Source organism: Phoxinus phoxinus (assembly GCF_949152265.1).
Source record: "Phoxinus phoxinus genome assembly, chromosome: 15".
Taxonomy (NCBI): domain Eukaryota; kingdom Metazoa; phylum Chordata; class Actinopteri; order Cypriniformes; family Leuciscidae; genus Phoxinus; species Phoxinus phoxinus.
This window is the reverse complement of record NC_136890.1, coordinates 27,144,090-27,171,663: the sequence shown is the minus strand read 5'-3', so window position 1 is coordinate 27,171,663 and position 27,574 is coordinate 27,144,090. Positions and strand designations below refer to the sequence as shown.

The 27,574-nt window shown below is 38.1% G+C and overlaps 1 protein-coding gene and 1 long non-coding RNA gene across 4 annotated transcripts in view; one reads left to right on the top strand and one right to left on the bottom strand.

The window, feature by feature from the left end:
- bcar3 (BCAR3 adaptor protein, NSP family member) overlaps window positions 1-27,574 on the bottom strand; it is a 47,766-nt gene that overhangs the window by 14,431 nt on the left and 5,761 nt on the right. For 2 of the 3 annotated variants that reach the window (XM_079638756.1, XM_079638757.1), the window contains exons 2-3: window positions 24,245-24,590; window positions 17,621-17,660 (exon numbers count right to left, since the gene is read on the bottom strand). In XM_079638756.1, the coding sequence (XP_079494882.1) occupies window positions 17,621-17,660; window positions 24,245-24,582 (378 nt within the window). In that variant the 5' untranslated portion in view covers window positions 24,583-24,590. Of the gene's footprint in view, window positions 1-8,399; window positions 8,806-17,620; window positions 17,661-24,244; window positions 24,591-27,574 lie in introns of those variants that run through there. The other variant, XM_079638758.1, reaches the window with a different exon arrangement.
- Window positions 11,490-15,328, top strand: LOC307012288. Its single transcript, XR_013800595.1, has 3 exons — window positions 11,490-11,583; window positions 11,733-11,856; window positions 14,499-15,328. It is a non-coding gene; the product is annotated as an uncharacterized lncRNA (long non-coding RNA).

Sequence of the window (27,574 nt, the reverse complement as noted above, 5' to 3'; positions counted from 1 at the left end):
AGCACAGGTCGTATAGAGTAGTAGCAGTTTTATAGGGTTAAGGGCAGTGAAGCATTTGGAAATTATCTGGAAATATCCATTGAGCAAGCAAGACAAGTCATGATGTCATATCCAAAGTACCCAGAGGCAAGAGTGTTTTGATCAGAAGTGACAGTTAAGACTTCAGAAAAAAATCCATTTCAAATAAATGCTGTTCTTTTAAACTTTCCTTCATCAAAAAATCCTGAAAAAATGTTTCACAAAAAATATCAAGGCACAATGCAAAAAGCAAATTTCCTGAAACCCAAAGGCACTCTGTAAATAAATTATTAAATAATTTTATAATTTGTCTTTTTATAAAAGCATATTCGAATATTAGATTTCCGAAGGATCATGTGACAGTGAAGACTGAAAGAATTATGCTTTGCAATTACATTAATAAATTACATTTTAAAATATTAACATATAAAACAGTTATTTTTAAATTGCAATAATATTGCACAATAATACTTTGTTTACTTTGTCATTTTTTATTAAATAAATGCAGACTTGGTGAGCATAAGAGACTTCTTTCAAAAGCAAAAATGTAAACAAGAAAGTGTACTTTGTTTGTCAACCATAAGCAGTCATCTTAAGGCTATTATTTGACCAAATAATTGCATATAAAGAGACTGTGTTTCGAAGATGATTTTGTGGTGTGCCAAACACTTTTTAAACATGGTAAAATACTATAATGGTTAACTCCTTTATTGAATGTGAATGGGTGGATTGCATTCTGCGCTTGTGTACAGCCTATAGACGAGAGGCTGTAACATATTTCAACAGGGGATTTCAAGCGTATTATTGTGTTTCCTTTTTGTTTAAGTGCTTGGAATGGCAGCTATGTGTGGTACCCAACCTCAGAGACCTAAAGTGGTACCTTTGTGCTGTAGCTGGTAGTTGTACGCAGTGGGTACTCAAGCACAGCACTGCTGCATAACCCCGAGATAAATCTGTGCGTAAGGGGGAAAAGTCCCAGCAGGACTCCACGTTTCAATTTGGTAGTTGTGGTCTATGGCGTAATATGTCAAATAAAACCAATGTAAGGGCAAAGGTAATTAAAATTGATGAGTATCTGTCTGTGTGTGCGTGCTCAGTGGTGGAAACTTCAATTGATATGACACTGTTTGACAGATTTAATTAAATCGACTGCATCACTCAAACATGGACCCAGAGCCAGATGATGTTGTTGTGTATTTTATTAAGTCCTATTTTAATTTGTCACTGTAGCTTTGCATGGCTTTTTATGGCTTGATGAATGACTCATTTGGGTTTTCTTAAATCTGCCAAGATATCGGAGTATATCAGGGATCCCTGTGGTGTACGCAGTGACATCAATGCTCATAACAAGTGATGTCATCACATTTGTGCCGTCAAAAGGAAACTAGAGCCTACTACAGAGGACTTTTGCATTATTGGCCCGTGTTTATAATATTATTTTACATCTAAGATGTTTATCATGTTTATCATCATCAGCAACATTATTGTGTGCATTACCATATACAGTACAAAAAAAAATGTGTAGTATGTGAAAATGTCATTTTCATCATGTAAAAACGTTCACGTTTTATCAGGCCTGACAGCAGCAGACAATCTACAGCAGTTTTCTGTGATGTTGAGAAGATGCTGTCAGTTTCTCTCTCGGTCTGTCCAATGACCCATAGCCCAAGCAGTGGTCTGTCTGTCAGGCAGTTATTAGGATCTAACTGACCACAATCTGTCACTGTGGTCCACCACAAACCACTGCACACAGGCCTGGAAATGTGGAGATCTCTGTCTATTTTGGGAGACGACAAAATATATTAATGTAAATATAAATCATATGATAGTATGATCGTTCTAAAAAAAATTTTTTTACTTAATATTTTATATGTAAGGTTTAGAATAGCCTTTTGGTTTGATGTTAATCTTTGAGTTATCTAAACAAATCCACTAATGTTTTGATGTATTTATGGATGATAGTCAACAAAAGATTGCTGGAAGAGATACTGTATACCAACTCGTCACTGAACATTCAATCGTTTTCAGAGGACTGAAGGACACTTTTTAGACGCTCAGATGTTATGATTTGAAAGGATGTAACCAAACTGCTGAATTAAAGACTGGTGCATTTTTTTGAAAGCAAACTATAAAAGTACATTTTAGCAACTCTTTGCTTATTAAACCGAATATATTCAAGTCATGCCACGCAATGGACAGTTTTTCCCTTTATATGGAGAAGCTTCAAAGATCCTTACTATGTTTAGAGACTGACAAACCCAGGCCACAGCGAGGACTGAAATACACTCTGATGCCTCTGGTATTGTAGTGAGGGACGAGCGTTACACCCACTTCATTTAGACAACAGCGATCCAAGCCAACACCCCCACAAGCCACAAATTACAGTGACCAGACGATACATAGTTTAACCCTGACTGGGAAAATCATCCAAAGCACTTGTTTGTACTCAGTGTCTTTCAACTGTATTACACAATACAGTGACTAAAACAAACAACTGAAATCAAACTTTTACTAAAAACTTATGAGCATGAGATTTTATTCTGGTTGTGCTGAATGCTAATATTTGTTGGAGTTGATGTTCATGTTTTTGGTTTTATGACTGCTTTGTGATTGCATGCCAGCTGAGGTGGTGTTGATCTGGCACGGCCGTCGCATTCATTCAGCGCTACGACATCGTGGATCCATTTAGAGGTGCGTTGAGGCTATAAATGTTTAAAAATAGCCAAAGCTCAATTGCTCGAGCAGCTCGATAGCACCATGACGAATAATCCCAGTGCAGATATATTTGTACATCAGATCAATCACCTCTGCTTTTAGTTGTAGCCATTTATATATTGTCATTTTTATCTCCACACATGGGGCTGATTGCTAAGGTTCTTTTTTAAATAGTGGCATACTTTTTGAAAGTGAATCATAATGGAACATTTAGATGTATTGAATGAGGGTTCAAAGGTCTCATTGGGTAAGTGCAGAGCACAGGTTAGATATCGACAGCAGAATGGGCAACATAATGACATATACGAGAGACACTTTGCAGTATTAAAAATGGTCTGTAGTAGTTCGTAAGACATCATAAGCATAACTTAGTAACCAAGCGCACATTAGATCATATTGGCACATGTCAGAACAGACTGTGCTCATGGCTTTGCCGGTCTAAGATGATGAGCTCAAAGGCTGAATTTGATCTGGAAAGCCACTTCTGGATAATTATTATGGATGAGATGACATTCCCCTGTTAATTCTCGAACGTCTAATCCTCTTTAGTTTGCTACACAAGTGGCCGTTCAGCAGCTTAGTGAGTGAACGGTTAAAAATCCATGTTTGATTTGGAAATTGTGCAGATTATGGCGAAGTGCACGGCTAAAGATGGAGATCATGTGCATGTGTTCATTACTGACTTGTTGTGATGGAAACCAGCAGGACAAGTAATCCAAGGGCAGATAGTCATTCTCATGACTAATTATTTGAGATGTGAACAGACATAATACATTTAATGTTGTGGCTTGTTGAAAAGGACTAATTATTTTCTAAGCGATCTGACAAAAAATAGGTGGACATTAAAAGAGGGAAAAAATTAGACTTACGGGACCTTAAAGGGATAGTTCACCCAAAAATACTCACCCTCAAGTTGTTCCAAACTAATATATAATATTTTGAAGATTGTTAACCAAACTGGTCCCCATTGACTTCCATAGTATATTTTTCTATTTTAGGGTAGTCAGTGGGGACCAGCAACTGTTTGTTTACTATCTTCAAAATATATTCCTTTATGTTCAAAAGAAAAAAAAGAACTTCATGCAGGTTTAGAACAACTTGAGGGTCAGTAAATTATGACAGAATTTAAATGTCTGGGTGTACAATCCCTTTAAGAAAACGGGTATCTTCCTTATAGATACTAGAATATCATGGAGACTACAGTAGTAACCACCCAGAACATCCTAGCAACCACATAGCGATCTGCTAATATGAAGACCTTGGCACCACAAAGCAATGCATTGGCAACCATCCTCTCATTGTGATGGCGACGCTATATGGATAAGCATCACACAACTTAACATAAAATGTCGAAATCTTGTTATTTCCTGCTGATTCCTGTGGGGGCTTGAAGGATGGAGACCCTCTGTCTCAACCCTGTAGGTTGAGACTCCCAAGGGTTTCAGGGGGTCATTAGTGGCCTCTTATGTGCAGGACAATCGACCTGGTCTGGGCTTTGGTGTTGGGTCACACCCTTCCTGAGCCAGAGTAAACAAAAAGGGCCATCAGAGTGTCCCATCAGTCTCCTGGGACTCTAAACACAGGACCTCTTCCTCTCTTATCTCACCCCCCATCACATTGTCCATTTAGATGGTCCCTGGGGTGTCTGCCATGTTCATGTGTTCCTGGGCAGGGCAGCACACATTTCAGTTGGAAGAACTGGGGATGTGACAGATGCTCATGAAAGATTTATTGTCCTTTTGAAGTTATTTAAAATAAACATTTTGTTAGTGCAGTTTCAATGTCTTGATGTATACAGTCCTCATAATAGGAATGGGAATCAGCATTGGACTTGGCTAAACAATATTACTATTTTTTATATATTTATTTTTTGTGTGTGTATATATTGTCATTAATTATAATTTTTGGATAGTATTGTGAGGTCAAATATGCCAATGCTTTAATATATTGACTATAGGCAATTGATAATAAGCTAGACCCCCCTCCCCCTTCTTGGTCTCTTTCTCTTTTAATCACATTCTCTCCATTTCAATCTGTGATCCCCAGCCCCTTCATTCCATTCCAGTTTTGTCCCAATCAGCGTGGCCCAGCCCTGGCTTTGTAAGGAGGGCAGAGGGGGAGATAAGGGCCTGGGGCAGCTGTGCTGGATCACTTTGAACATGGCCTCTTTTTAATGTTTCCTCGAGCGTGCTCAATTTGTTGTACAGCAAAAAGGGGAAAAGATGGAAAAGTAGGGGACCCGCTTGTCCTGGGGACTCAAAATTGCTGAAAGCCATCCTGTTAGAAAAGAAAGCCTTGAACTTGGAAAATGCCTTGAAGTCCTATGGAATGCTCGAGGAAGGTAGAATTAGAGGAGACAAAGTGAGAAAAAAAGATCTTTAAATTAAAAGTTATTGGTCATGGTTTTGCTCTGCTCGTGAATGATTCGGTACACATTATTGCAATACATTTTTTTTGATGTAATTTTTCATCAAAATGTAAGAGCTTGCTCTGACTCAAAAATATCTTTCATTTTCTGCTTCAAACACATGTGCCAGTGGTGTTTCAGGAGGGTAAGTGTCCTCCACAGTTGACTACTCGCATTAGATTTTGCTCTGGTCTGATATGTAATACCCATTTTTAAATGGATAAAATCATCATTGTTTTTTCCCCCTTTTTTATGCAGTCCAGGCTTGATGGTGAATTAAAATTTTATTTTTATTTTTTTAAGAAACCGCCGTTTGGTCACTCCAACGGTGACTAAACACGTTAAGAACTTAGCGGAATGATGATTTAATCCCTGATTCTAAAACATATTCTTTTGTTTAGCACTGACAGGAGGTGAAACTTTTGGTGTTGACTGATGTGACTGTGCCAGGCTGTGTCAGCACCTCTCCAGCAGCCTGTCAGTCAGAGAGACTTCCCGCTGTCCCATTGCTCTGCTGAGCTTCTATTTCTGCCACAGCCATGATGCTTCTGCTGTGTTACCCTGTCAGTGTGTGGGGGAACCGCTGTTGCATGTCTAATGTGTGGGAAGTGTTGGAGAAAAATTTCAGTTAATTTGTCTGGGTGTTCCAAAAATGATTCACTGATTCGTTTTAGTCATCACTCAAATGCATTCTCAAAAGTATGTGCCTCATTTAACGTTAGTTAAATACTGCCGTTATAACAATATTTTTAATGAAAGGTGCAGTATGTTATTTCTCAAAGTCATTGCTGAACATCGTTGATATTTGAAATCAACGCAAACAAACTTCTTCATTGCTCCGCCTCTAAAGCTCGACCTCCAATCCTAACCACCCTGCAGTCGGACTCAAACTATGATCATGGCACGCTGGGCGGGTGCACTGACAAGGACACTAAACAGTAAACACCGCATTCCCTAGCAGTCATCAGCCTGCACAACTCTCACTAGCTGGCCTCCGTTACACACGCAATGCAAGAGTGGATCTATCGTAGCAGAATCGCAGCACAATAATGCTTCACGAAAAATAAAGCGAAGATGAACAAACGACTGCCTTTTAAAGTGCTTGATGAATGCTCAAAAATCAAGCTATAAAGTTTTAGTTCAAAACAAAGTTAGGCCCTGTCCCAAATGGCACACTTTATGTGCACTTGTGGTCTTGTGGACTTACATTGGCCACAGCTTGTGCGTGTCCGTTAAAGACAAAAGACCATTGGGTGTCCCATTTGTCATTTTAGGTTACAGAAGGGCGCTCCTTTGACGGGGAAGTAGAAGTCAGCCTTGGGTTCCATTAGGGACAGGGCCTTAGACTTATGAAGGTGGTTCTACCACATAATCATTAAAAAGAACGATTAATTCAACATTCATTAGAGTCCATGTCAGGTGTTAATCTACGCCTCTACTAAACAAGTAAGCCTGTTTATTTAAGGCAGACTTGTCACGGTTTAGGTTTCAACCCTCTACAGGGTGGAAGAGATTCACAGCTGTACTGTACAGTACACACCACCCTCCTTCCCACAGCTGCCCCTCACACTGACCAAAATAAAGCCCCCACATTTACTTAGAAATCATTCGCTGCCAGATGAAGCCTTCTATGATCAAGGAGGTTCTGTGAGAAATTTCCTCTCGAAAGAAAGAATCCATACAAGAGGCACCAACACTGCCCTCTCTGTCCCTCTAACTCCCACTGACCCCCAACACCACCGAAAAGACCGGAAGTCTCCATGACAACCTAGCACTATTTTTAGAAACAAGCCCAAAAAATGTGGACCAGACCCGAATGTTTTCAACAGACGTTCAAACCCTGAGACAAGGGTCCGCTGAGTTGGCTGGCCAGAGCTGAGAAATAACAAACATGCTGCTATTTCTGGCCAATTCAGCCTTAGAATTCGAAAATATAGACCGTTTCGATAAACATCCCAGGAATCTGGCATCAGTCTTCACGCAAATTACATTTATGCATTTGGCTGACACGTTTATCCAACGCAACTTGCACTGAATTCAAACTACACATCTTTTGGTTCATGCATTCCCTGGGATTCGAACCCACAACCTTGGTGTTGCTAGTGCCATGCTCTACTGGTTCAGCAACAGGAATACTGCTATTAAATGCAAGACTATTGAATAAGCTCCTTGACATTCTTGATTTGTGTTTATCTGTTTGGAGTCGGTGTAGAAATAGAATAAGTTTTGAAATGAGAAAAAAAAATCCAGACATTTTAGTTTGTTCCAGATTCTCCTGATAGGCACTGCTTTATTGTACGTTTTGATGGACCATAGATCCATAAATAGTTAATGTGCCATCGGAGAGCAGCCAGGGAGAACTGATTAGCCACATCTGTGTGAGACTGACAGAAATATTTCAATCCACTTAATAAACTCAGAAAATGTAATGCATTTCATCATGTTGGCCAAAACCCCCTGTAGTCTCGGTGTAATGTAACTCTTTGAACATTCTTGCCATTGATAATCCAAACTTTTTGAATAGTCGTATGACCTGCAGACTGCTCTGTTTCATTTCTACATCGGTTCCATATGTACCTGTAACAGCCACACGCAGGGCCACCGATTTTATATCGCCCCATAAATTCCCTCAACCCGACCTGAGCAGCTCTCTGTCCTTATCACATGACACATTAGATGAGTGAACAAAACCACACGCGTTCACACTTACGATCCATTTGCAAGCCGCCACAGAGATAAAAGATTTCAATCAATACGGGTTAAATGGTTTTGAAGACAAGGAGGAGGGTGTGCAACTAAACAATTACAAGTGAATGGGAAGAAACACACACACACACACTCATGAGTGAGCATGTGTGTCTGACACCTTCACTTACTATAATGAAAAAAGCCATATACTAAAGAGCCCAGACCAGAGACTGCCACAATAAAACTACACACAGACCTGCTTTTTACGGCACCTCTCGCCATCTTATTTTTTAATTAAACTAAATTTCTCTACTTTTTGAATCGTTCTTTCTGTAATGCTACTGTACATCTATATATTTACAATATTTCACACTTTATATTTAAATCCTTTATATTTTGTTTACATAAATTGTAACATATATTATGTATATTAACAGTAAAATATAAAGTTGTCAAAATATAAAGAGTAAAATAATAAATATTAGCCTACACATGGATAAGATGACACTAAAAAATGCATAAATTGACATGCAAATTTATACAGATGTAGTTTTAGGAAGCTTTCACTCACCTTGGCTCCAATAACGGAGCTCTTCTGATAGAAACAGCACAAAGCTGCCGTGATGGTCCTTAAAATATTGCATCTCTCCGACATCTCTCTTGTTTCAGTGCAACTCATCAGTGGAAACACTCTCACACGCTTTAATCTCCAAAATTCACTGCTCTATACCTCCCATGAATGAGAGCATGTTAGCTGCCCAGTGACTGTCTGTGAACTCTCTCGGCGCGAGTGTGTGTGTGTGTGTGTTTGTGCGCTCAGCAGTGCATATGCTGCTCCATGCTGTTGCTCTCACCCCCGGGCAGCCCATGTAAGGAGCCGTGCTAAACTCCATGTGATTCGACTCTTCAGCCTATCAGAACTCAGTCATCTGCAGGAGCACCACACAGCCAGCTTCTAAACCAACCCCCTTTTCCTCAAATCCTCTAACAGCTTGCCAAAAAATACATGAACAGGGAACGGGACAGAATGAGGTACTCTGATTAGGGATGTAATATTTTAATTTTCTCTTTTATAGAAACTGAGAATTGCCAAATTTCAGCACATCAGCCACCCTGCTTTCTATCAGCCGTTTAAAAAGTCACACTGTTGGCCACCAATGCTAATAAAATCAATCATATTCATATATAAAAATGATTTCTTACACTGACTGATCTTCAATGAGCAGGCATGTGTAGACCTTTTCTCATTTTCTACACTGTTTTGGGGAGTTAAACATGGTAAAATATGTTAAATTGAGTTAAGGGCTGAATGCATATTAAATTGAGCCAAAATACTGTTTATAATAAACAAACACTGAATTTTACAGAAATCTGAAGCAGTGTGTATGCTCAGTTTCTGTGTGGGCCTGGTTAGCAGGGTTTAAAAATAGGAAAATTATCACTTTATACCAAAGCAGAGACACTGACACACATAGCAAGTAAACGAGAACACACTGAGAGACGATCTGATATCAAGCAGTTCAATGACATGAAAAAGCATTACTTATCACTAATGACATTTGAATTTAATCTTTCCAGACAAGAGAGAGCATCTCCTGTGGAGGACTTTCAGAAGCGTTTTTCCAGGCAGACGGGGACAGTGGTGATCCTGTGTGACAAGTCTGCACCGAGGGACCAGGGCTGTGTCTTTTAGTATCAGCACAACATCACTCTAAACTCCAGCGGGGTTTCAGTAACAGCAGGGGGTTAATATAAAAGAGCATTCCCCTAGCAGGTAGGGCTCTCTCACCCAGCTGGGACTATCCTGACCCTGCAAAGAGAGTCCGGTTGAGCCTGAGGGATCCCAGACGGCCAAATTCACTCACTTTTCCCACTGGGGTTTAAATAACAAGACTACTCTGTCTCCTAGTCACACACAAATAGCACTTAGAGTTATTGCGGCTAGTTGGCTAACTAGAGGGGCTTTTGTTGATGGGCTAGCGGGGGCTTTCTCTTGATTAGCCTGTTTGTTAACATCATTACGAGTTCTGTCATTTTCAGGGAACAGAACCCCCACCCCATAGAAAAGGCTCACAGAGTAAAGGCGTTTGGAAACCCGTAAGGTTAGAAGACAGAAGAGAATTCACATTTTCCAGACCATTTCACCTGACTGAACAAGAGCTCATAGTGTGTTTGTGAGGTGAGTCTGTGTATGTGTTATTCGCACCGTTTAAAATTGTGTGGCTATGAAAGGTCAAACCTGTATAACAGTCTCTCTGTATGGCATCACCCTTTTAAAAGTGATTCCTTAATCATTTCAACAATTTTGTGGAGTCTGCTGACAGTTGGCGTTCTAATGTCCACTAGTAAAAATGCTTTTTTTTTTTATTTTTTTTTTTACATTTATTATTTTAGCAGAATAACAGGTTGAGTGAAAATTGAAATAGACAAATTAAATACTTTTCAAATGTTTATTTGTTTGGTTTCTTTTTTGCTTTAATGGCAGCAACGTTCAAGCTGCGTGAACACCACAAGTTTGTGTAAAAGCTGATGATCATTTTCTTCAGCATGATTTGAGAATGATCCAAAGAGCATCTTGTGCTTCAACTGAAGCAAGAACATTTGACTTGTCTGTACAATGAGTTTACATGATCAAATGACATTAATGATACATAAATAGTGAGGAGTATTACATTTTTTTTTATTTTTTTTTTTTATACAATATTTAACTTTTTATTTCCATGGATTTTGAATCACACATTTTCACTGTGGACTTTTGAACCAAAATTAAATGAATAGAAAAATGCAAGCGGTAAACTGTTTTCAGTTCATCATTAGTGATGGAAAACAGTAAAGTATGCTGTTTGTTCTATTTTCCAGGAACATTTTTGGATGCAAACAGTTGGATGTATATCAAATGAGATTTGTTATGTTTCTCCCAGATTGCTCTTAAGGGGCAAACAAAGACATTATGGCTGGCTGGCACTCTCGGACCAACACTGGAATGTTCTCCCTGAGAGTGAGCTCCTAAAATACATAATTACACTCAATAAAATCACCATGGCCCTGCGAGTAAATCTGCTTTTCCACAATCTGCTAAAGAAAGGAGTCAGTGTGATTGTTTTTGTACATGAGCGCAAAAAATAAACCTTAAAAAGATGTCTGACCTCGCTTCAACATAGCGTAGTTCAAAGGGGAAAGAACTTGCATGTGACCATTTCTTCTGAATAGCAGGTTTTTATTTTAAGACACGGAATTAGGGCAATCTAGGTCACCCCCGGTGTGTACTTTTTTGCTTATTTTTTTCTGGGCAGGCAAACAAAAAAAACAAAAAATTGGCAGTAAAGAAATAAAACAAATATTAGAAAATTTAAGATAAAATTGTATATGAGGAACTTGAGACTCTTGTTGAAATTCTATAATATTATATTTTTACATTATACGTTTTTCTATTTTCTATTGAATTGTATTACATTCATTATTGTATATTTTAATAATAATGTATTACTTTATGCTGCAGAAACTTTGATTGGAATCTTTTTCACTCAAATCAATAGACTTTTGCTGTCTCAGAAGATTTGAGGCACTTAGTAAATTCTGATGTGACATGACAATGAAAACTTTAATCATATCTCAGTGTGTAGCAGTGCGCTAAATGAACACTAGGGGGTGTTGTGCCTCTGTGCAGCGGTAATAATCACTGCTAGCTTAGTGGCTGGTGTTAAACAGATGGCTTTCCTCGTTAGTTCTCCATGGAGATCCACACTAATATTCAGGTAAACATCTAGATGCAACGATGATCTTTCTCTTTGTTTAGTTTGTCACCTTAATGATATGACACTTTATCTCTGCAATCTGCACTATAATGTTCATTCACATTTTGCTTTGACTTAATAATGTATGGTTTTATCTGTCTTGTTCCAAGTTCATAGTCCTGTAATCAAGTGCAATCCTCCACCCTGAGGCCATGAACGTGATCAACATTCATCCACACCAGTCAAGTGATTCCTGCAGACAAGATTTTACAACAATCTAAAGTGTCTCCTGAGGTAAAGATCTAAAAATACTGCCTTTTAATATCACCGCATTAAGATCTGGAACTCAAGCCAAAACATTATATTATAAAAACTGGAGGCTTTAACTGCAGGGAGTGTGCCACATGCTATTTCTTTTTTTATTTAGATTTAATGAAAAACCTGGATATACGACAACACATACGTCAGATTATGCAGATGAAAGCAAAAAATAAAATAAGGCATAGCTTTAACCTGCTGAGTTGTTTACAAAAACGTGTACACTTTTATATTAACTTTCTTTAAGGGATAGTTCACCCAAAAATAAAAATGATCCCATAATTCACTCACCCTTAAGCCATCCTAGGTGTGACTTTCTTCTTTCAGCTGAACTCAATCAGAGTTATATTAAAAAATTTACAGGCTCTTCCAAGCTTTATAATCTAAGGCCTTCTGAAGTGAAGTGATGCATTTTTGTAAGAAAAATATCCATTTATTTATAACTTTATAAACTATAATGTCTGGCTTCCGATAACTGATGTAGGAGTAGCATAAGTTTAGGTGAGAGTAGACGCCTCTCGTGGTTCAAACAGGGCTGGGCAACAAACTCAAGCTCCTCCAACATTTCTCTTTAAAAATTATTTTTAGACTTTTAAATCATGACAGTGTTTTGTTTTGCTCTATCCTCTGCGCTTCCGCATTTGTCATTACGTCATACGTCAGGTCAGAGGTCATGCTTCCGCTGGAACTAGAATCACGTATGGCTGTTACCGGAAGCCTCTGATTATAGGTTATAAAGTTATAAATATGGATATTTTTCACTTCAGAAGGCCTTTATTAACCCACTGGAGTCGTATGGATTACTTTTGATGGATGGATCTGCTTTTAGGCTTCAAAAGCCAGGCTATTTTTTTTATAACTTTAATTTTTTGGGTGAACTAACCCTTCAAGCATTATTACATGTAATGCTTAACCAGTTAATAATGTACAGTCAGAAATATCATCCATGTACTATTTTCATGTATATTTAAATTTGAATCCACACAATTGCGATATTTCGGGCATTATATGTTTGTTAAAGACATTGTAATGTGTCAATGGCCACATCTTTAGCACTTTTCTTATGTGCAAACCGACTTAAAGTACAGTAATTCCTACCTTTCACAGCCATTACTCTCATTATTGCCTATAAAATATCAAGCAATGATGATTTGATTTAATCTAACAATACGAGTCTTCATGCTTCCAGTCTTTCTCATCGTTTAAGAGCCGGAAACTCTTTGAATTGTTCTGGGTCAGTCTATTCTCTGTTCTAGACCAGGCTTTCTGTACTTGTGTGTCTGCTCTGGCTGGTCTGTGTGTTCAGAGAGGGTTCAGACCGGCTAAAGAGGTCTTTCTGTAGGCTCGCAGGGCAGCAGATCCCACAGAGGGAACAGTGCCTCATTGTTCCTGTAAAGCTCTTTCATGAGTGCTTAACAGCTTACTGAGCAACAGTATATGTGTTCACAGTCAGGCCATCAAGAACAGAAAGATATGAGTACGTACAGGTGCATGTTTGTATGAGAGAGACCAGAAAATAAATCTGTTGGTTCACTCTTAAAAATAAACGTTTTCAATGGCTTTTTGCAGAACCCTTAGAACCATCTTATTTTCTTGTTAAGTAGGGTTAGTAACTACAACAGTGTTTTAGTGCAACATGTAAAAAAATATATATATATATATATACCTGACTACAGGATTAAATTCATAGCAAAATGACATTGAGGTTGTAATATTTTTTTAGACAAAAAGTATAAAATTGACAAGGTTGTAATATTACACATAAGAAAAAATCTAGAATTACGAGATTACATATTTTATTGCTAAAAATGTAGCAATAAAAGATTGTCGTAATATTTTGTGCATTTTATATAGGCTAATAATTATTGTAAAGTACAACTTTGTTCTCGTAATTTTGACTTTTTCCTCAAAATATTACGACTGTTACTTGGGCGTTCATGTTCCAAATCTCAGATATTTTTATGTGGCACTAAAGTGCCATTGTAAGTAACTATATGTTTTTTTGGAGATTAAGAAAGTTCTTGATTGTATACTATTAGCTTTTCAGATCAGATAAGGTTTATGGGTTTTTAATGCTTCAGTAGATGGTTTTCTTTGTGGATGTTCTCCTGCGGTGCCAGGCTGTAAAACCCTTGTTGTTCCTGTTTGGAACTTACCTTTTTTTAACAGATACAATTTTTTCATCCATTCCCAATTTTGAATATTTGGTAATATCCTTGTTAAAGAGTGTGGAGTAAAAACAATGAGACCGAAAGGTCATATAAAGGATACATATACTAAACCAAATGTGGCATTGATGTCTCTCTGACACCATCCCAATCGTTCCCATCTATGATTCACAACAACAAGATCCCTTATGAGAGAGATTCCCACCCTTTAAAAAATTGTTTTTAAACATCAAGTCGTCCAAACAATTTCCACCCTCCAGATCATCTTTGATGATAATAGCTCCAATTTCACACCACGTTGTTGCCAATCTCTGCTTCACACGCAAGGAGAGAGACCGAGAAGAATAAAGGCTTGATATTGAATAAATTGTCATCAGTGCTGGATGATATGGATGATTTGCCCTCAGTTCCTTATAACTTACTGTAGGTTTTTCTCTCCTTTTTTTTCAGAATTGTCCTGGGGTTACAGATGAAAAGCATGATGGAAACCACCCAAACCATGATGGAAACCACTACCTGATCTGATCTGATCTTTTCACTAACCATGCTAAAACTCAAGTCATCTGACTTCAGGAAGTGATATCAGCATATAAGGTCTTGGAAGTTAATTATCCCATATTTTTGATGGCTGGCTTCCGGTTAACTTTGAAGAAAACATTCCTCAAGTAACAGGTTGTCAAAAAAATACATCAAGACTGTAAAACCAACATAATTGAGCTGAAAACTAGCCAGTCAAATGAAGAGAGACAGATTAAACCTGATGGAAAAGGGATACTTTTGTATTGATTACAGACCTTGTGTAGTAGATAGCGTATTTAATACATAACATACATAAAAAGGCTGTGAGAGGCAGTAGTAATTGTTTTAAGGTCTTAGATAACATTTTTCCTTAGAAAAACAAAAACAAATTTTCATTGTTTCATGGCTCAACAATTGACATCCAGGTAAGAGTAACAGAGGAAAGTATTGCTTTCCAAACAATCTAATTTTCATTTCAAACTAAATATAGTGTCTTCACAGACTATACTAGGTCTGTAGATTTCCTTTCCACTGTCGCCTTTTGGCATTAATGCTTATTAATGCTTATCTCATTCCATAATTGATACATTTTTTAACCGAACTGAATCAACATTGAACTGATTTCAACTGAACAATGACACTTTTGTCTTTCTAGAGCTGATTTACAGCAGAATTAAATTCTGTTTGCATCAATGATCATTGTTGCTTCGAAACAAACTGTAATGAATACAGTGCTATATAAATAAAGGAGACTTGACTTGATGAGGGTTCTATTCATAATTGTAATATCATAATTTTAGTATATTCTACTGAATAAGCTACAGAGCTAGTTTAGATGATAAACCAACCCCATCTGTGGCTTTCTGACTGACGGATTAAACTTGTGCACAGATCTAAATGGGAACCTGTACAGACCCAGGTGTTTGCTAAACACAACGCTGGAAACTCAACACCAGCTGAAGAGGGCAAGGTGAGGTCCACCTTCATTCATTCAGAGGGAGAGGAAGGGGATGATTTACTGAAGATGTGATCCTTTGACCATTACAAACCTTGACACAGACACACAAACACACAGATGTGTCCAGGACAGTGTGTCAATGTCTAGATTTAGTTGTTTTCATCTGACTTTCTAAGGTTGTAAACAGAAAAACTGTTGTCTTCACATGGCAGATTCACTGCAGCTATTGATGCATGCTTACAGATGGCAGACAGTTCTAAGAACTTCATAAAATAGAGTATAAAGAGCCAGTGTGTGCAATTCATCTGATTGAAACATTTCATGGCTATGTTATTCCCCTGAGGATATATTATGTCATCTCCTATCAAGTTCTATTATAGGCCTCTCTGATTGGAGGGTGCATCTCACAAATGTCTGGATCATACTTCACTCGTATTTCAGAAAAAAAATATTTTTTATTTTTTAAAACACATTCCCCCATTTAATTTTTCTCCTTGGTGACTTTCTTTACTGTAATTACATTTGTTTTATATGGACACATGAATTACTTAAAAAATTAAAATCATAATGTGTCACTCTTAATAGTAAGTCTTTAATTAAATGAATTGGAAATTAAAAAATAAGTACAATATATATTAGTAGTTTTAATTTCAATGATAAATTAATTTAATATACCTTTAATTTGATATATGTATATACTATACACACATATACATAATGAGGGGTACAATGCGTTTAATATAATGGAATAAACAACTGGCTTGTCCATTATATAATTGATATAATTTGGGGTGAAATATGACACAAACATGATCTTGACCGGCTGTAAGATTCACCCTGTAATGACATCTTTTGAAATTGCATTTCATTAGTAACTGTATGACTGTATGTTCAACTGCACTGGAGCACTGCTATAATGTAGTTGCTAGTATTTACTGTGTGTGTTTGTGCTGTTTGCTCTGGTTTGTTGTTTGTGTGAGGTAAGGCTAGGAGAAGTTTGTTCTTCGCAGAGAGTTGCTAGGCAAACCTCAGAGCTACTGAGCATGAGGAGGACCGAGAGAGTGACGGATGGCTTCTCAGCAGGCTGACAGAGGTGGCTGTGTGGTGTCAGCACACTCAAGGCTGCAGGTGATCACAGTGGAAAATCTCATTCAGTCAGTGCTAACTGAATGAGACACCCCCAAGATATATGTCACACCATATCTCTCTCATCAGATCTGAGTCATGGGTGTTGTAATACAGTCGTGTTGTGTGATGAAGAGCTTTCATAATGGCTAGATGCCTCGGGTCAAAATGAAATTTTTCATTTGTTCCTAACTTGATACTATAATTTAAACTACATATGCTTCTTGGAGACCCTTGAAACATCACCAGCTCATTTCCTCCTTGTAATTGTGCCATTTTAATGGAGGATGTGTCTACAGGGGCCTCTCGCACAGTAGGAAACACAGAGATTGTCAGATCTTTATCGAAAATTTTGGCTGTAGAGTTTCCTGTGTTTTATGAACAGTTCTGGCTTAAAGTTATACATGTTTGGGGTCTGATGTATTACGATTATTCCTGGCAGAATCAAATGCCGTCAACTGCCTAAACGGGTCAAGGAGAGCGCTTATATTTGATAAAAATCCATGGTGCGAGTTATAACATTGAGAACGTATTGTTTTTGCAATCCGCTTAACTCTAATCAGCATCAACTGGCACATAAGATACAAAACGTCAGGAAGTGCAAATGTTTATATAACAAAGAGAATCACTCACACTGACGCACACATTTATCTCTGATACAAATCCAAGTATGTGATGTATTATGTATATTTTCCCAACTCACTGTCAATAAACTACAATCCTTCATATCCTCAACATTCAGCATGGCTGACATTCCTCTCCCACTTTAATACTCTACACTTACAAAACTCTTTGAGCTGAATAGTATTGGATATCTTAGAGGGTTAAGGGTTGCCCTAAGATCATCTCGGTCTTCTACAACCCTCACCCGCCATACTATCATGCATTGCCACTGGCTTTTTACCATAATAGAGCAATCATTCAAAACTCCCCACGCACATATTGACAAAGGTAACATGTGAAGCCTTACCTTGACATACTCCATGTTAGGGTCCATGCCTGCACCGTCCCTGCAGGAGAAAGAAAGAACTCTCTTGAGCGAACACATCAACTCTCTAGCTTAGCTGCCTGCCTAACTGTAAGTGTGTGTGTGTGGGTCCTTCTCTGGGCAGGCTGTACGTTGGACTGCAGTAAAGTGCCTACCAGTCCAGCCCTGCTCGCCTGAGGTCATTACACCACAGTATAGACCACACCGGCCACAGCATGTGGACACATACACCCCCCCATCCCCCCCAAACACACACAATTACTTCCACATCAACCCCAGTATGCAAAGTGCCGCTGTGATTAAAGCAAGTCTCAGTTTAGATACTGTGCAAGAATAAAGAATAAAAAATAAAAAAACGTATGCAGGCTTTACAAAAGGTTAGGCAGTCGAGAATGAGCATGACACAGCTAGTGTCAAAGGTCTGGGGGCTTTTAGCGTCTCTCTGTCTCACACACAAACACTCTTGTGACTCTCTCCGGATTTATGTTTACGTGAAGATTTACCCAAATTATAAAGGATTATAGCCAGGAAAAGGGAAATTAATTCCTTGAGTCTAAATTTCCCTCAGGGCTGAAAACAGCATAAATAAACATTTCAGTGCAACCTTTGGGTTAGAGACCCAAACTTAGCACAAATGTAACAGAACATATGCAATACGTAGGACCCAGAACATATGCAATACGCAGGACCAGACAGGACGCAGCGATTGTTCACATGACCTCTATTCTTGCCAGCGGCTTTAAGGTTGCGGTCTAGATGTGACTTACCCTAACTGCAGAGATGGCCCATGGTCAGCACTGCATTTTTGTTTTATTTAGATTCTCTATGTGGAGCGTGGAACGCAGGAAGCGCAGTGGTGAAGGAGTCGCGGAGAAGAACGCGCGGTCGAGGTGCGCGGCTCAGCTTTTTCTCCATTTAGACCATTCCGCCCTCTCTCTTTCTGACTTTACCCAGAGTCCCTTTCATCTCAGCTTACACAAAAACCTGACTTTTCTTTATGACTCTTTCTTTCTTCCTTTCTTACCACCAGGGTGTGTGGTGGACTGTCTCACCCCCTTAAGGGAATAAGGGTGGCTTTCAGATTCAGTGTGGAGGTGGCACCTGGGGTGAGAGCTCAGATATATAAAAAGCGTCAGATAACTGGAAATATGAGAATGTTTAAGATTTCTTGGCTTGTTTGTTTGCTTCGCATTTGATGGAACTTAAAAGCGCAGCTGATTTCCTGTTTTAAATTCCCATTGAACATTAAGAAGAAAGCAACTCTAGAGGCGAGAGGTCACGCTTTAAAGCGTCTGAATGCTGACATTAGTGTGCTATAAGAGAGCACTGTCAGTACTCCCACGGGCCTACCCAGAAATGACCTGAGTTTGGGCTGAACATACCGTCTTATCCGCAAAGAGAGGGCATGAAGTGAGGACACGGCCTCAAGAAAACATTCATCTCCATCTCTGGCTTGTTCTATGCCAAGCCACAGCTGCATTGTGTCTCAAAGTGGTGATTTGTACCTCACAAAGTCTCGCCAGTCAGAATTAGAAAGCCGAGGGAGGACATGGCAAGTTAAAGAGATGGACAGACTATTATTAGGTTTCCAGAAGCAAATTCATAATACTTAAAACACTGGAGAGAAATGGGACATTTGACATGCAGCGCTTCCAAAAATCTGCCATATGCTGTAGTAAAAAATTCACCTATTGAAAGACATAAAGGCAGTTCACAGCCTAAACGACAGGGGCAGTGCGACTCCGTGAACTGATACCAGTCAGGTTCACAGGATTAGACAGGTAAGAGTGGGCTAAAATTTGTCTGTGGTTAAGCTGTGTTGGTGCTTAAATTGGGTGTTCACGTTTTATGTCACATGACTATATATTTAGAAAAGGCCCATCATATGCTGTACAGCTGCATATGCTCATCAGAAAAGTGATGAGGATGACAACTTAAAGCAGCACAGCTACACACTCTCCATTTCATTTATTCTCTTGACTCTTTCTAGCTGTTTTTCAAATGATAAACAGGACATCTTCAAATGTTTGTAAGTTGGAGACTATACCCATGACTATATTGTTTAAACCTACCTTCCTACGCGTGATGGAGTTTACTTACTCTTTGGGGACAAAAGGATAAAAAAATAAGGTAATTATTTATTTAATTTTGTTTTATTTTCTGCGTTTTTATTGAAAATTCAAAAGTTTTTCTTTTAGTTAGGGTGTGGGTTTGGGTTGATGTCTGTATTAATTATAAATAGTTTTATATAAATGTGCTTTTGAAAGAAAAGAGACTCCAAAACAAACTGTTCATGTCACATCACTGTGGCAGAAGGAACCCCTTTGGACCACCTAGTAGTCTGGATAGAATGTTTGGGTTCCGTAAGAGCTTAGTAACACTAACGAAGATGCATAACACTGATACCGGACGGCCCAACAAACACTTGAGTCACACGTAGAGCATTAATATAATTACTGTTATGCATTTCATGTCAACTAACCAGCAAAAATGTTCAATAAATTGGTAGCTGACATAAAATACAAAAATTATTTTAAACTGCATTTTGTGGATTTTTCTAATACATTCAGGATGCCGGTTTCATTAATTGATTAACTACATGGAATATATGAAATAAAATAACAAATATTAAGGACCATTTAAAATTAACTTAAAACTTAGTTAAGGGACTCTTTTTGCAGACTGTGATGACGCGTTTTAACGGTCATCAACATCGTAAATCCTGCAAAGTTTTTTTATATTTTCATTTTCAAAAAAATGATGTACTTTTATAACACTATACTTTGTATTATATTACCTTTGCATAAAAAAATAATAAAAAAAAACTATAAACGCTGCTGTGATGTTGTTTTTAATACAGCGGCTGTGGGAGTGATACGATTTTTTTATGAAATCCGAGAGCTTTCTGTCCCTCCATAGACTGCAACATTATTTACCAAGCCCCAGAAAGGTAGTAACGACAATATTCCTTGTGACTTCAGTGGTTCAACCTTAATGTTATGAAGCGACAAGGATACTTTTTTTTTTACAGTTTTTTTGTGCACAAAAGTGTTCTCGCCGTTTCATAACATTACATTTGAACCACTGTAGTCACATGACATATTTTAACAATGTCTTTACTACCTTTCTGGGGCTTAACAGTGGTAATAATGTTGCAGCCAATTGAGGGACGGAAAGCTCTCGGATTTTATAAAAAATATCTTAAATTGTGTTCAGAAAATGAACGAAGGTCTTACGGGTTTGGAACGACATGAAGGTGAGAAATTAATGAACTAACCCTTTAACATCTTTCTCTCTTCTGACTGCCGTTATCAATCTCTCTATATTTATTTCCTCTTTTTGAAAGTTGTGAAAACACTACTGTTGAGTTTTTCTTTTTCTATTTGAGCAAATTGAAACACAAAAAATATATTTAATGTAGTCTCTCATTCAGCGTTATGGAAGTTTACCCACCTACGACGACTTCGGCTTCTGAAAAACACGTAATGTGAAAAGGGTCCATAACAAGTTCTCATGTGAATATTTATCCCCTTATAGATAATAGTATAACAAATAATACAGTTGATATCTTGTGATGTTGAACATTATGATAGATAGGCACTGTCTGGTGACAAAATATCCTGAAGAAAAAATCCTGAAATGTTTTTATATTGTGGCCTGTAAGGTATTTTGCTATTTTAAAAATGCTATTAATATTATTATTATTACTTCAATTAAACTGGTAATTTACTGTTCTTGTTACCTTATATATTGCAACACCTGGAAATCTTTTAATACGATATAAACACTTTTTTTATGTTTGCCAGGTGTCATTTCTGTCGTTTGGCAGATTGAACCAAGATAATAGCGGCACACGTGAGATAATGTGATAGTTATGAGGGTGCTGAGTGGGTTCTGTCAACAACTAACCACTTTAATCAGCTTTAACAAGTAAAGCAATTGGCACGGTTGCTCCTCCATCATCTCTTTCATCCGTCTCATTCTCTCTGTTTCTTTGTGTGTTGCTCTCAATCTCTCTGGCAATCTGTCTCTTCGAAAATTCTTTCATCTTTCAGTCAAGCTATAAATTTATAACCCTCACTTTAACCTGTGAAGACCCTGTGTGTGTCAGTGTTAGAACAGCTGCCTCACACATGCAGGTAGTAAGACTCGAAGTGCTTAAATCCTTTGTTTTATAAAAGATAAATGTTTCAGTCCTAGCAACAAAACCCATAGTCATCGGATCTCATCTGTCTACTCACCTGCAGACAGACACACAAACTGGTGGAGCATTCTACAGCCAGACGTTCAGAAGGTTGACATTTAATCACAATGACGTCCGAGTCTCCAAAGTCCTCCAGGAGCAAGCTAGTTATTGCTTCTTGATTTAACGTAGGTGTCCACATTAGGAAATTACAATCCTATTCTCTGCTGCAGGTTCCCCTCTCTCTCCTGTCTCTCTCATGCACAGTGTTTATGTTCTACCTATTTCTTTTTCCATGTGTCATGCAGAGTCGCAATTAGGTGTTGTTATGGTGACTGGGCCGCTATACGAGAGGTCGTTGCTAACCCTGCTGCCACCCCAGAGGAGCTTCTTTTGTGTGCCGTCCGTGGTCATTTTTCACTTCCCATCTCTCAGTGAGCTTTGTGGCTGTGAAATAGTAGTCCAATATTAGGTAACCTTCAAATGTCAAGGGACAGATATGGCCTAGTCTTACGGAAACCCAAACACACACCTACGCTTTCAAAGACACACACACAGTCTCACTTATGTAAAAGCCTCTATTTAGTCTATCCTCTGCTTTTCCTGGTACTTACTGAAGAAGTGAACAACACTTCCGGTTATCAATGTTTTGTCTTATGGTCTGTACACTGTTTCAATGCATTGCATTTCTTTTTGTCTCTGGCTCTTTCCACACAAAGTTTTTATTATCTTTAGTGGATTAGTTTTTGTGAAACGTATGATGTTAGATCAATTATTATCTAACAAAATTAATATTGTGAAAAGTAGCTTGTTTTAAAATGGATTTCAATACATTAAATCACAAAATAATGTCATATTTCGGTATTATCTATTGAAATATTATTTTATGTATCAGTAATTAGTATTTTAACTCCTTTTATATTTATTTATAATTAACTTACCAATTTATGTATTAGTAAATTATCAAAACATGGTTTAATAATACTTTTATATGTAAATATTATTTTATATTTTATACCTCCTGAGTTTGGCAATAATTTGTATAATATAATATAATATAATATAATATAATACATTTTCCTTTAAGAATTTCCGGCCCTATTTTGTGTCCTGTTTGTGGAAAGTGGCCTCTAAAACCTGTAACACTGTCCACAGAGCCAGACGCAGATTACTTTACTATATCTGCCAGGTCTTTTATTGAGGGTGAGATATATTACCTGTTAAGTCAGTCTGCGTAAATAAGGGACAAACACAAACTGCTTTGTTGCAGGCTGTGATAAGATCAGAAAGTCAGTGAGGACGATACAGTCAAGCAGGCCTAGAGCTATTGCAAAGAGACGTAGGTAGACAGTGAGGAAAAAGAGACAAGACGTAAGAAAAAGAGATGGAGACAGTCCTGGACATGAGACTGAGCCAGTAGCAGCTTGCGTTTTGTGATTATGATCTCAGATGTCCTATTTTCTGAAGTAAGACTGTAAAGTTAACAGGTTTGGTGGGCAACGTAAGACTGAAGACTTGGTGTCGACTTCTCTGACTTCCAACTTTCTGTCAGTTATGTTAAACCACTAGTGGAGTCACAACCCGAAAGTTGTTCAGTTAAACAGTAAAAAAAATATGCGTAGATGACATTTTAGAACTTATGATACTGTAACTGACGTTTAATTCAGAAAACATTGTACTGAAGGTAAACAAATTATCAATGAACTTGTAATGTCCCGTAACACTGTGTCCTAACTGGGCAAAACACTAAAAGGTTCCAGCAACAAAAGTGTTTTTATCACTTGTTGCGTTGTCACGATTGACACTGTGTAATAGTACGATGTAAAATGTGATCAGTACTTCCTAAACAGTGCTATTCTATAATCTGACAATCTGCAAATGAGTTATGACATGTGCACAGCCAGTACCAGATGTGTTGTAGTGATTTTGTAGTGCCAATTCTGAGTCACAGAAGGCTTGATCATATTGTACTTTTATATAAGTGACCAAACTGACTTGCTCATTCACACACTGTCTTTCATCATTTGTTTAGTTTTAGATATTTTCAATTGAAGAGCCTAAGCTGTGAAGAGGAGGCAGGTTCATTTGCTGTGTTGACCGTCACCTTAATCTTGACCTTAATCTTGACTTTGTCGTTGAAAGCCAATTCAATATAGTAATGTTACTCTTTGCTGAGGGAAAGAGGAGTATATGATTTCATGAATTGGGAATGTGTTTTTAATGTTACTGTTAAGACATCTCATTTATCTGAAGGGGCGTTCACACTGGTCCATTAAATAGCAAGACATCAAGTTCCTTGCAAAGATTGTGTTGCTTTTGCTTTTGCTGCAGGGCTTTGTTGTGTTTGAATCTTTGGGAGAGGACAGGAGTATAGATGGATATAATGGCGTGTAGACAGGTGTCTAGATAGATATACTGTTTACCTGGATGTGACACTGCAGTTCCTGTTTGAGTAGAAAGCATGGTGTTCCTCAATAACGTTGTGTATTAGCGGCGACGGTGGCAAGCGATATCGGCCAGGGTGTGGGGCTTCTGATGATCCCACGTTTCCATTCATCTCCCACTGCTTCACAGGGGAACCAATGCTGTTCTTCTTTTTGCGAGGCAGTGTGCCATGGATGGAGACGCCCTGGTAGCCGCTGACTGGCATCTCTGCTACGGCAGCCCGTGAGCTCAGCAGATCCATGGAAGATGCGAGCGGGCACTGCCGCCCAACGTGCATGTTCCTGGGCAGACTGGAAAACCTCCCTTCTGCCATCATCCTCAGCTCTGTAAAACAGAAGAGAAAAAAATACATTACATTCAAAGTCTATATTTTAAAATGTAATTTATTATTGTAATGGCAAAGCTGAATTTTCAGCAGCCATAACTTCAGTCTTCAGTGTCACATGATTCCTCAAAAATCATTCTGATATGCTTATGAAACATTCCTTATGATTTATTAATTTTGAAAACAGTTGAGCTACTTAATATTTTTGTGAAAAAGCATGATACATATTTTTCAGGATAACATTTTTAAAAGCTTTCATTTTAAATTGCATATTTTTCTAATAATGTAATAGTCTTAACTGTCATTTTGGATCAATTATTTGTGTCCTTGTATTAATTTCTTAAAAAAAAAAAAATGTCTGTCTGGCATTGTGTTACTCTAATTCCATAACAGGAAGATATATATAATACTGGCAATAGTATGTGGGTGTACCTATTATTGACCACACGGATAAGGTGAAATGTTACTGGGTGTTATTTCTTCTGACATTCTTTCGGGTGATAACAGCTAATGTTTATACGAAACCTCCTGCCATGTGTGCCCTGTGGCACAGGTAAATTGGAACGCATCACCTTTTAATAGACCTGTCTCCTGGCAGCAACAGAGAGAAACAAAAAACAGAGACATCTCTCTTAAAGAGAGGGAACTCCGTTCAGTCTGACCGCAAGGCGTGCAGATAAGGATCTTCCCTTGTTGTCTCCAAACTCATGTTTACTTCAGCATTCCACTTCCACGCGAAGACCACTAATTGGTGCAGTGAAAGTGGAGACAGATTTTATGGAATTATGGATAGGCTACATTTAAAGGCATCACACTTTTTTTTTTCAAAGGGATAGTTCAATTGAAAATAAACAGTGGGTGTGTGAGTTCACTGACCCAGACACTGGATAAGTGTGTGCGAGTGTTGACCCCATTATTCGGAGCGCACATGCACCCAGCAGAGCTGGTGTTGCCGTCACCATCTTTTGTCCCTTTTGTGATGAGTGAAACTCAATCTTGGACCCTGACAGCGCCTCTGTTTAAGGTCTGGCATGATCTCATTCCCTTCATAAAGAGGGGGAACTGATTTCATACTTAGACTCATTCCACAAAGTTCACAACCATTCGCCCCCAAATGTTCTTCCTCTGCTACATATAACTGTTCATTTAGTTCTGGGTTTTTACACTCTAAAAAATGCTGGGTTGTTTCAACCCAATTTTGGGTAAAATATGGACAAACCCAAATGTTGGGTTAAAAATGTAAGGTAAAAAATTAACCCACCGGCTGGGTTTGTCCATATTTTACCCAAAATTGGGTTGCAACAACCCAGCATTTTTTAGAGTGTAGTTCATTTTGTTTGTTTTCCCATAAATTGCAGTGCAACAGTGCATCCAGGGTCCAAAATGAACACTTGTCGAGCAACATTTGTGACTGAAATTTGGCATTGATGAGTAAATAAACTGCTTGTTTTATTTAAATAAATGAAGATGCCCAACCGGACGATAGTCTGTCCTGGTTCCTCACTGTTTATGTAAGTAGTGAATAAAATATATATAGGAATGGATTAAGTGAGAGAATGCTGAGAGAACGATCTTACTTTTAGCATTATAACTCTAAAACCTAATATGGCGGCATTCCTGAGATTATGAGCAGCACACTCGTGATATCTTCATTGTGATATTATTATTTTGTGTGAGGTTTTACAGACTGTTTAGGATTCGATGAGTTAGAGGGTTTACATCAGTGTTTACATCTCGTAATTATGACTTTATTTCTGCAAGTTTATATTTCACAATTGTGAAAAACAAAGTAAACTTGCAATTGTAAGAAAAAGTCAAAATTGTGAGATAAAAAGTCACAATTATTTTTTTTATTCCGTGGCGGCAACAAACTTCCATAGGAATTACAGTTTTGTGGTCAGTAAAAAGTAACCATGATACGTTTTCTCAGTGTATCCACCAGTGCACAGTGTGACAGAGTTCATTTTGGTCCATGAGTGGAGAATGGAAAGACACGGAAACTCCCTGGTAAAGCCCTGTCGGGGTGTTTGAACCTGCAAACTACCCACAGTCACCTCCGCCCCCCAAAAATGCACTGATCCATGACCACCAACGTCCTGAATCAGTTTATCATGTGACTGTGCTCTTTCAATGCTGTTCTTCGGGATAATTTTAGGATTTAACAAACCCTAAGATAACAGTTGTGCTGGTCCTTCTGTTCTTAAAGTATAAGAAAATATATATGCGCTTAATCAGACTACAGCTGTAAATCACTTTTGAGGCTTTTTTATTTGGTATTATGTTACTCTTTTCAGTCTGGGTGTTCTGGTGTATAATGACTTGATCCACACAGCGGGTTTTTAATGGTTTGATCAGGGCACTTTGCAATGTTATGAAATCCCTCTATGAATACCTCAGCTGTATATTTATGCACCTGGAGCACCTGTGCGCTGTCCTGGGGCCCTGAAACATGAGACACCATTCTCTGGTGCTGTTTTTCATGTGGTGTGTAATGGCTAGGAGACATTAAAATCCACAGATCAGTGTTACTGAGTTATCATCCTGGCTAGTCAGGAATCCCCTTTTGGTTTCAGATTAGTTTGTCTCACATGTCTTCGAGTGTGACGGATAGTCATGCTCCTCTGAGAAGGCAGATCTGGACTTCCTGTGTCAGGGGAAGTGAGGGGTCTGAGTCACAATACTCATATACACTGGTGATTTTAAGAGGGCAACTGTGACCTTACTAAAAATAAAAATAGGAACAGAGAAAAAGCTGGCATGCTCATATCAGATTTTTTTTAAGGGATCAGATTTTAAAAGAGGCAGACTCTCCAAGTCACTGAGGTATGATTATAAATCTTTCCTTAAACGTACATATTTCACAGGTGATTGTGATTTAAAGGGATAGTTTACTTAAAACTACAAAATTATTCCAGCATTTATTCACCCTCATGTTTTTTTTATTTATTATTAATCTTAAAAATGTTTACTGTATGGAAGAAAC